At 38.0% G+C, this 11,128-nt stretch overlaps 1 protein-coding gene across 1 annotated transcript in view; it reads right to left on the bottom strand.

The window, feature by feature from the left end:
* Positions 1-1,159: 1,159 nt before the first annotated feature.
* Positions 1,160-11,128, bottom strand: part of sema4g (semaphorin 4G) — a 34,890-nt gene continuing 24,921 nt past the window's right edge. Inside the window, exons 9-15 of the mRNA XM_004080623.3 lie at positions 9,880-10,055; positions 7,088-7,226; positions 6,793-7,015; positions 6,485-6,600; positions 6,184-6,338; positions 5,230-5,291; positions 1,160-3,981 (exon numbers count right to left, since the gene is read on the bottom strand). Coding sequence (XP_004080671.2) covers positions 3,017-3,981; positions 5,230-5,291; positions 6,184-6,338; positions 6,485-6,600; positions 6,793-7,015; positions 7,088-7,226; positions 9,880-10,055 — 1,836 coding nt within the window. The 3' untranslated portion in view covers positions 1,160-3,016. The remainder of the gene's footprint in view (positions 3,982-5,229; positions 5,292-6,183; positions 6,339-6,484; positions 6,601-6,792; positions 7,016-7,087; positions 7,227-9,879; positions 10,056-11,128) is intronic.

Raw genomic sequence — 11,128 nt, 5'->3', positions numbered from 1 at the left:
AAGTTGAAAAAAGCTGGGCCCACAGTAACAAAGGTTACCATAGTAACACACTATGTCGTCAGAGATTCTGATTCTGCAGTGCTATAAAAGTCCCCCTGCTTAAGCCAGCACATGCCTAGATCTGTCTTAAATTCTCCAGAAACCATCTGGATGATCCAGAGGATTGGGAGAATGTCATGTGGTCAAATAAGACCAAAATAGAACTCTTTGGTATAAACGCCACTTGCTGCGTTTGGAGGAGAAAGAATGCTAAGAAGACCGCTGTGAATCATGGGGATAGAATCATCATGCTTTTGAGCTGCTTTTCTGCAAAGGGGACAGGACGACTGATCCGTATGAAGAAAAAGATGAATGGGAAAGATGTATGGTGAGATTTTGGACAAAGTAACTCCTACCAGTGAGAGCATCGAGGATGAAACATGACTGGATCTTCCATCATGACAATGATCCCAAAACCATCCCCCGGGCAACAGAGGAGTAGCTATGTAAACTGCATATCAAAGTTTGGAGTGGCTTTGCAAGTCTTTGGACCTCAATCCAATAGAGAATCTGTTGAGGAAGCTGAAAGTCCGTGTTGTCCAGCAAGAGCCCCAAAATTTCACAGCTCTAGAGAATATGAATAATTCTGTCATTGTCAACTACAATATTGATGTGAACTTTTGTTTTTGATCAAAATACCTATTTGCTACACAACAGCAAACATAAAAAAAACAATAAATTATTAGTATGGGATGGTGTCGAATTGAGATGACAAGTTTTAAAAACTCTTTACTTCAAAACATTTCTACATCGTAAATGTTCTGTGTGCTTCTATTTCCAAATGAGACCCCTTTTGAAGGAACCATACATTTGTCAGTCAGGCTTTGACAGATGAACGCTGCAACTCTCCAGAGGCTGATGATTCTGCAAGCGCTGATTCAGCACTTTGCACAGAAGACAGATATCTTCTCATTTTCTGGCTGTGACATGTTTGCAAACTACTCCTGGATTAATTTCTGTCATCTCCCTGTAAATAATGTGCTTTTCAGTCATGTCAGTGTTCACCTTTGTCAGGTATCTGTGCACATATTCTCTTGGATTGCATGTGAAGAGCTTCGCTCAGATTTTGTGACAAAGATTGAGATTTCTGTGTTCTTAAAAGCAGGAACGAAATTACAGCTTTTACACCTTTCAAATATGTAATTTATTCATATAAATATAAACAGCATAATTTACCATTTTCTTTACATCATCTCATCCACTCTTTCTGAGTGAATACTGCTATTTTCCATTCTCTTTAACCCCAACTGCAGTTTCAGTCACTTTAGCTGATAAGTGACAGTAGTTTTTTTTATTTTCCACAAATACTTAAATCAGAAAAAAACTGCCATCAAATAAAAAAGAGAAAAGTAATCTGTTGCAGGTGTTCCTGTTGGCATTAGTACAAAGCATTGCTACTAACAGCTGCCAAAGTAATGCAATAATTATTGCTATTTACATGAGGGAACTGACAATAGCGCGACTTAAATAAATGTACTGAAATACATCTGTCATGCACTGAAGCTGAAAATCTATCATGTCTTTATAATTATGGCTCTCTACTAAAAAGAGAATGTGCAAAAGTCACAAAAAACATTAACAAATGATAACATTGGTAACATTTTGAGGTTGTTTTTTTTAAATAACTAATTTAACAAGACTGCAGTGTTTTGGGGGATAAGGAAAACTCTATAAAAAAAAAGTCAAACAAATCTTTTCTTTAGTAGTTCCGCTATGTTTCACCTCCATAACCTGTCATGAATTTTGTAGATAAACTTTGCTTCAGAATCTTAAATAAGTTTACTGCAAAGCCTTTGAGCTTTTCTTGGGATATTTTAGTTTATTAGCATTTTGAATCCTTTTTGGAAGTCTTTTCAAAGTCAATCTGATCATTTTCACAAGTTTGGGTTAAAACCTGTAAAAAGCAATCATGAAAATTGTCTGTAATTTAAACAAAAATAGCTTATCAAGGTATAAATACTTGAGCAGCTTGCATCTTGGGAGTCTGGGATTTCCTGAATGAAGAACAAAAAACAACTATTCCAACATCTTATTCTAAAGAAATGTCAAAAATGGAAGTTTGAATTTTATTTTAAACAAACTGCTAAATCTTAATATCATAATAATTTGGGGGCTTTATCACTCATGATGTTTTAACATAAATTTCACACTGGCTTTAGCAAATTTCAGTTCAGTAATTTGGTCCTTTAATTAAAAAAAAAACATTTAAAAACCTAAACTAAATATTTAAACACCACCAAGTCTCTCCAAAGCATTGTTTAAACTAGATAATTTTATAACAGGAGAAATGAAATCACCATTTGGTTTCCAACAATAACAAAAAAAAAGAAAATGTTGCTGTTTAGTATAGGATTTTTAAAGGTCTGGATAAAAATCTTTTTTTTTCCATAAGAAAAGACATGACATGGATTGGATGATTCATCGTCCTTAGCAGGCACAATACCTCTGTAAAAAAGGCTTTGATGCAAGTCTTTCAGCAGTTTATCTGTCTTCACACTTTAGAAATGCCCACCCACAGTTCTGTCCAACACAAATAAATAAATAACAGCATCTGAGGTTTGAGTCCAGGTTTTCAGGTTAGAGACTGCTACAGCTGAAAACAAAGGTGCACTGGTACTTCAAAGGAGGACTGTCATTAAAAAGGTCCATAAAAGTTCAATATTGTGTGTTATAACACTTTCTTGAAAACCTTAATATGGGTGTGTGGCTCAATGTGCAGTTTACCCCCTTTGTTACACCCATGAAGCTCCTATTTGTGCAGTTTATGGGGAAAAAAAGTTTTTCACAGCCCCACGACAACAGCAGATTCTGCCTAGTCATTTCCGACATACATGAGCTGCTTCTAGTCATGAGATAAGTTGCTTGAGTTGAAACAAGAGCCGCAGATTTTTGAGCATCACTCCAGTTCATCCTGCAGCTACAGGATACAGGTGGGTCACATATAAATAACTGTCAGACAAAGATGGGAATCTATGTCCTAGATAGAGCTCTCATCTGGTTGCAGCTCCAGTTGAGTGTGTTTCCTCTTCTCCAGGATCCTGTTCAGCTCCTCTGTGAAGGAGTGGTAGAGTGGTGACATTCCATCAGGGTCGGTTTGGCTCAGTAGTACATAGCTGTTCCCGTTAATTTTTCTCAACACGGTGGGCAAAGTGGAGGAGAGTCCATTGGCATAGTCCATATTTGGAAGAGGAGGAGGCATAGGAAGAGGAGGAGCTGGTGGAGGGGATTTGCCTGGAGACATCTGGTCCTCTGCTGGAATTATCTGAAGAAAACTATCGGCAAGATCTCCAAAAGTTGGAACAGAGATGGATCGACGTCCCTGACGGCCATTGTAGAAGCTAGAGATGGTTTGAAGCTCGAGATGAGAGCTCCTCTTTCTATCTGAGGATCCAAGAACGTGCAGGCCTTGGTGGGGAAACTTCCGACGATGACCCCTCCTGGTGCAGAAGCTCACATAAAGCAGGACCACTGTCAACACCAAGCAAAGACCTCCAAGAACTGCCACCAGCGAGATGTAAACAGCCTCCATATGTCTGAAGGTTTGAAATTCAACTTGTGGATGTAGGGGGGCAGGAGGCGAAGGCAAAGGCTGCTCTGTGGGGCTGCTGGTGGAGAAAACAGATGAGCTTGAGATTGTAGTGGGGATAGTTGTGGCTGTGGGCTCCACAGGGAAGAATGGATCAGTATGAACCTTAACTGTGTAAAGATAAACCAAGACAGAAACTGAGTTCTCCACAGCAAAGCAGCGATAGGAGCCACTCTGCTGGGTGCGAGCTCCAATTAGGAGGAGACCGTCTGTGCCTATGCGGTAGCCCGAATTAAGTCCATATCCAAGTAGCTCCTTTCCATTAAGAGTCCAGTGGGGAGTTGCCAGGTTGGAGTGTAATTCGCACTGGAGGAGCACGTCATCCCCAGACATAACGGAACGCCTCCGGTGGACCACTAGGAGAATAGAAGAACACATGAGGAGTAGCAAAGAAAGTAAAAGAGACAGCATGAAAGACCTGAGTATTGATAGCATCAATATCAAGATGAAGTATTGATACTGGCGTGATGAGATTGATACTTTCATTGCAGTTTTTCTTTAAAGTACTTGAATTTACTTACGGAGTTCATGCAAGTCTGGTATCTGTCTGCAGTGTTACCAGACTGGGTGAAAAAACACTCTTTGTTCTGTGTTTTATTATACACTTAATTAACAAAAATTGGTTAATTTCCAAAACTATTCTTTAGTCACAACATTTCAAGGAAGAAGTGTCTGTATCTGTATCAATATCGACAATACTAGCCCTTTAATTACTTACTATTGGAACGATACCCGAATTCCCAGTATCACCCACTCCCACCTCAAACAAGACAAAGGCTTATTTAACTGCACATGCAGAGACCTAAGGGATGACTAAGCAGCATGCATTTCATGAAGTTTCATAGACAAAAAAATATCTAAATGTATCTTAAAGTTACACTTAAGTTAAAAATTAAAATGTTATTTTATGTGTTTTATCCATTGACAGTATATGAAAACTGGACTTAGTGACCCCTCCCCCCTTGCGTTTTAAACAGGAAGTACCTGTTGGGTCTGAGAAACCAAAATCCCATAGACTTCGTTATTATATTTGTCAGAATAGCCATTATTTTTCTGCTCCCTTTTCTAACACATTCTTGATCATCCTAATTTTTTATATATATATACATATATATATACATTTTTATTGCAAGTTATTCCAGTTATAAACTGACCAACCAGATGCCTCAAAAGTATGCGGTCTCATGTCAAACATGTAAAACTTTTGATTGACAGATTCTTCTGAGTTCGCTTTCAAGCAGGAGGGTGTGGACTTCCAAACTTACTCCTATTTGGCAAGAGTGGTGGCCATAAAAGCAATAACTCAGATCGACTCAGACCAATCATTGCTTACTGAGTACGTCTGGCTCCAACATGTTGTCCCTATGGCGGAAAAATGGCAGCTGAATTGACTTAATTTCATTGAAACCAAAAGTCACACATTTTCTATGGGTGACATCACACTTGGTTGGTCCAGTACTCTTATACAGTCAGTGGTTTTATTTCTGTAATTTGAGTGAGACAAAGTCAGGAGACCTAATTCAAAAACAATGGTGGAAGGCAAAGAAATACAAAAAGAAATTCATGTTACAGGTAATCGTTTACATATGTGTTGAAGTACATACCATTTCCTGAATTTTCCTTACAGCCTCTGATTCCTCTTGTAATATCCTGGGTTAGATTTGACCTAAAAATGTATATTTTTAAAAATTTATTTTAATACTCACACTTGTAAAACAATAAAAAAAATTCTAATAACATGAAGAAAAAGCAAAATTACAATAAACACAATTCTAATAACATGTACAAAAAGCAAAATTACAGCAAAGTGGGGGAAATAGACACCTAGTTAGTACAGTAAGACTTAACTACAAAACAGCTCAAAAAAATATTTAAAGAAACTATTTCATTCAAGAATAAATCGTTTGACTTAACAACATTGCATTTTAATGTAAAAAGTAAAGAAACATATTGAACAAACAGCTCAGCTTCTATTATTAAGTATCAGAACCTGTATTGGAAAACCAGGAGGAATATTGTACATTAACTGCAATATGTCACACTAATATTTACTTCTTCTTTTGCTTTCTCTAAAAGGGTCTGCAGCAGAAATTGAGATTCAGATGTCTGATGCTCTTTCAAGTAGAGTTAATGAATGGAGGCACAAACACACCTAGTGAGCAAAGGAAAGGTCTTGGGCTTGGTCTGAAAAGTTTACAGCCTGTGGCTGACTATCACAACTCAAACACATCTAATTATTGTTAAATAATATGTCAAAGGTTCATTTAAGGAATGTTAATCAATTTTTACCCTTGGGAACTTCTCGGAATTATCCACTAAAACAAAAAATCTTTTTATGCGGGCACAGCGTAAAATCGTGCAAATCATTCATTTAATTATCCAAACTGTGGCTAAAAAAATAAAATAGAAAGATCCCACCTGGACTTTTACTAAACCTAAAAATGTATACCTTCGTCTCAAGAAATCTGGGTTATTTTAGACAAATTATTGCAACCCACTTTTTCTTATGCATTATACACTTTTGCAAAACACTGCCTCTGTCTCCTCTGTCCCTTTACCTTTGCAAGCGGGAGGATATTTCCACACACACTCTTCCATCCCAGCCACAGAAGGGGTCCTTGGCAAACACACAGTCATAGCAGGACGTGTACCTCCGACAGGCTGACATAGGTACCTGAACAACCCCAGAGTGGGTGCCAACATAGATGCTTCTCTGTTGAGCAAAATCCAATAGTCTGTAAATGTTTCAAACATTTCAAAATACACTTTAGATTAGTACAGGTTTGTCAAATATTTTGATTTAAGGTCACATCATCCCCATACAAATAATATATACTGTTAGTATATCAATTTCCATACCTGAACGGAAGAAATGACCATGCTCTCTATTGGCTGAGGTGTGTAGAACAACTGCAACTCTTCTATAATGTGCATTTCTCCATCGATGTCTACTGCTCTGTGCAACCATCCATTATCTGCAAAAAATTAAAAACACCAACCATTGACATTTGCAAGAATGTGGCATGCTCAGATTTTTTATTATTTTCTGGGACATATAGACCTTGGGCCTTCTTGCCAGATTGTCATTGTAATTGAGAATTTGTTTTCAACTGATCCTCCTGGTCAAATAGAGGTTAAAGAAAAAGAAAAAAAAGATCAAACCTCACCAGTTCCCAAAAACAAGATGGTATAAATCTTTCCATCAAGTGCCGGTTCCTTGTGCACCGCTATCTTCACATAGTTGGCGTTCCTTTTGAACATAAGTGGCCGCATGCCGATTGGATGCACCTGGTTGGCCATCAGTGGATGTCTCCTGGCAAAAGTGAGGACATTATCGGGGAGATCTCGAGATGAGTTGATGCCCCTGGATCTATGCAGATCTGTTATACACTGTGGAAGCAGAAAGCACAAGGGTTTAGTTGTGAAGAAGCATTGTTGACAGAGGTGGCAAATGAAACTCACAGATCCAGGTCTTGGCTCTGGAACCTTTCCCGTGTACTCCCGCCACTTCGCATCCTGCACCTCCATGTACGGTCCTTCAAAAACCTTATGTACATCTGAGAAGGCATACTGGCAGACAGCAGAGGCTTTGATATTTTTCCTGAAAGATAATCCAACACCCCAAAGACATGCCCAAAGAACACAGTCAGGATATCCGATCCATATACAAACAATGGGACAACTAGGGTGCAACCAAGTTTCAGGCATACCACAGATCATCATGACAAGTGAAAAGGTAAGAGTACCACTAAGTACTGATTCATGCTGGTATTTGGTTTTTTGATGCTCACATTTCCCTTAGGAGATTGGGAAGTGGTAGAGATATTGATGGCAGGAGTGTAAATCCCCCCTTCAATTTCAGGTAGCTACCCCCATCCTCCACACCTGAAAAAGGTATTTGTTTTCATCACCAGCTTTAGAAAGAAACAAAAACCACCTACTCCCTGTGAGTCACACACAAAAATGCCCCTTTTGTGGTTTTGGGTGGTTTAACTGTGAATGACAGATTGAGGGCTGAAAGCCCCAAAGCCAGGTGAACCTTTCAGCCTAAGTGAGATTAGCAAGGGAAGAAAAATACTTGGTCACATTCTTGAATCTTTTGTTTGCCTATATCCCTCCTGAAACTATCCAAAGATGATCAGAAGAAGATAGAGTCAACTCTGTTGCTAAGAGACTTGATGAAACAAAGACAGATAAATAGATAGATAGAGAGATAGATGGATGGATGGTGCCATGGAGAAATAAGTAATTTATCATCTAAACTCCGATGGAAAGGTTTCCCACAGCATGACTCTGCATTTCAGCACAAACGCTTGGATTCTTACATCTATGCCAGATTTTCGGCTGGCACTCATCAGCTCCTGTATCAGCTTTGGCTGCCCCTCCATTAAAAGCCTCTAATGTGTTCAGATCGCCAACATCTTCATTACTTGGAATTAGTAAGGAACTGAGGAGCCAGCCAATAATGCATTACAGGTACCATTTTATGCCTTGTAGCTAAGCATTAAATATTCATGGTAAGGTGTTGCTTAAACTCACACCTACACATCAACTAGCCATAAAGCCTCAACTGAAGTCACAGACTAAATAGTTGGAGTACACTGCAGTGATTATGAGCATCTGCTACTGTATTAAAACAAATTCTGTTTTGTTGGATTGCACCCATAAACACATGGCCTACACCTGTGACTGTTGAGCCAAATCAAACACAGCAATTCTGACTCAATAGCCATAAAACTATTTTAAATAGGAAAATATGAGATTTGGAATATCACCTGTTTACTGTAGGCCTGAAAAATAAATATGTTAAAGCATTTGTGTGTTTTGGTAATCCCGCATCAATAACTAGCATTATGGTCAAGACACAAAAACATGCCAACAGTTAAAAAATACAACCTGAAGAAAATGAATATGGTCTGTTTGTATTTTTGTTTCTAATACCTAGCATAGCATATTAAAATGTGCACAATTACAAACAAATTAAGCACACAATTGTATAATAGTGGAAACATTTAAAGACCCATTCCGATGAAAATTGTGTTTTTGGTGTTATTAACATGTTTTTTCATTTTTCTCATGATGGAGGACAAATAGAAAGAAAATTGAGCTTTAAATTGCAGTTCTAAGTATTTCTTTATTCAAATCATTGTGAATCAGATGAAGATAAAAAAAAACTGTTTGAAAAAGAGCATATTTGTTACATAGATAATATACTTGGCAGACAACATGCTCCCTGCTCCACACAATTCTGATGCATCCACTTGTAGATGTCTAGATCCATGTACTTCTTCATTTTACTCATCTGAGCTGGCATCTGGCTAACAACTGTATGGTTGGATAGCTCCAATACTGCATGCCATTTTTGTTACATTGCTAATGTTAGGTTGAGGGTGTGAGGGGCTATAAGCTAGCGGGAGCGCATGTAAGCAGATGAATGACGGTAAATGGAAATGGCTTACTCTGCCAACAGTCCCACGTCAGTCCCAAATCAGAGGCATAACTCTAATGAACTATTGTCACTTTGCAGAAACTATGTCCAAGAAAATGACAGCTTTTTAAAATTTTGCCTTAAAACAGCACAATCATAATTAAAAGACCACTGGGAACACTTTTATGATAGATCTAAAGATGATCGGAGTGGGACTTTAAGTGCACAAACATAGTGGAAACATTTAAAACAACAGCACTAAATGGATTCCCAGAACTCCTGTAGGAACCTTTACAAAGGTTCATAAAGACTTAAACTGATCATACATGTTTTTTATGCAACTTGTATTACTTAGTAAAGGATCAAACAGCAATTTCAATTGTTGTGTTATTTGCAGAAAAATGTGGTAAAATGTAGTAAATAAAAGAAGGTTTGCTAAATGAAGAGTTTAAAAAAAGTATTAGAGTCTAATTTGATTGAATGTTGCTTTAATGTCAAAAGAATTTCAGTTCATACAACATTTTATCTATAAACTTTGCTATTTGCAAGAAGTGCATAGATTGTGTGTTTGTGCTGACAGCTGTTGGTCAGTGAGCTTTACACATTCTGGTTTGTGGATTTTAATGATAGTTAACAAATTAATCCCAATCACAGATGTTTGTTTTCTTGTGTTTCATGTGTTTGTCCAGTCTAAACTACTAGCAGTTGTGGCTTCTGTTATTTGCCAAAACAGATGTCCCACCAGCTGCCTATTCGTATCTCCATCAATAATTATTTCAAGCTCAAACATGATACAAAACAATTCATGTTGTAAAACAAATCTTACCATTCCAGACCGAAAATGCCATAAAAGATACTGCTTTGAGCATCTCGCCCCTTCAGGACAAAGACGTCACGCAGGATGTTGACATGCAGCTCATATTCTGGGACGGAACACACTATTCTAGCCTTAAGAAAGGTGGTCCACTTCCTTTGCAACGTCCTCTGGCCTCCCCAGTCAGTCTGCAAACAAAAGAAAAAATAGACAAAAATAACGACAGACTAGGATTAAGGTGTGATTCTGAACTAAAATAGTACTCACACATTAAACTGGATAGTGCCTACTTTGATCAAATTGCTTTAATTGCATTTTAGAAGCAGTAGGAGGCAAAGCCACAAGACAACAGACTGTCACATAAATATTTAGCAGAGCTTATTTAAGAAGATGAAACTGAACAGAAACTAAGTGGGCTTGTTTATGTTTGAATCATATTCATCTTTCCTTGTTTTTGACTTTGGGGGACATGTGGCATTCATCAACATGCTGTGTCTGCCTCAACCTCCTGGAGAAAAGGAAAAGTTGCTTTGATTCCAAATGGCATAATGATATTTCTATTAGTGCCAGATCCCCGAATATTTTTAAGGTAAGGAGAGCCAGGGGTTGAGAGATTAAAAACTGTAAATAATGAGAAGCATTATTAATACACATGTTGTTTGGACATATATTAAATGTTAATAAGAGTTTGAGGGAAGACTTGACAGACCTGAAATTATAATTTGTGTCAATCAGGGCACACAGGGAGTAACAGTCAAGAATCTATTTAGGGCTCCACAAAGATGCCTTTGGGGACATTAACCTTAAGGCAAGATGATGCAAACTTTAGCAGTTTCCTCTGTTACCAAAGAAATAAATCAAACTATAAAAAAAGCATTTTTTACTTTGCAGGTTGTCATACTTTACAAATGGGGCTGATTTCTGCATTTGTCTTATCAAATATCTTCATCACATCATGTCCCACTTTCTTGAAAAATAGGCCAGTGACTGTCAGGGTTGCTGGGTAAAAAGACAACATCTAAAAAAAAAAAAAGTCTTCTACAATTTCAGACACAAAGCCTTCACTGCACGTGTCTGAGACCAGCACTGTCTGCCTTCCACAGGGCAGCTCAACATCTGCATGGGTCAGCTGTGGCCCGATTCAGACTGAGCTATTGCACTCTCCATATTTCTGACAACTACCCTGCACTGATGAAGTGAGAGGAAGATGGTAGCCTAGACCTCATTTTCAGAACCAATTTAGAAACCAAGTATTTTTGTA

Source organism: Oryzias latipes, chromosome 19 (assembly GCF_002234675.1).
Source record: "Oryzias latipes chromosome 19, ASM223467v1".
Lineage (NCBI taxonomy): Eukaryota > Metazoa > Chordata > Actinopteri > Beloniformes > Adrianichthyidae > Oryzias > Oryzias latipes.
Note: the sequence above shows the minus strand (reverse complement) of the source record. Positions and strands in the feature narration are given on the sequence as shown.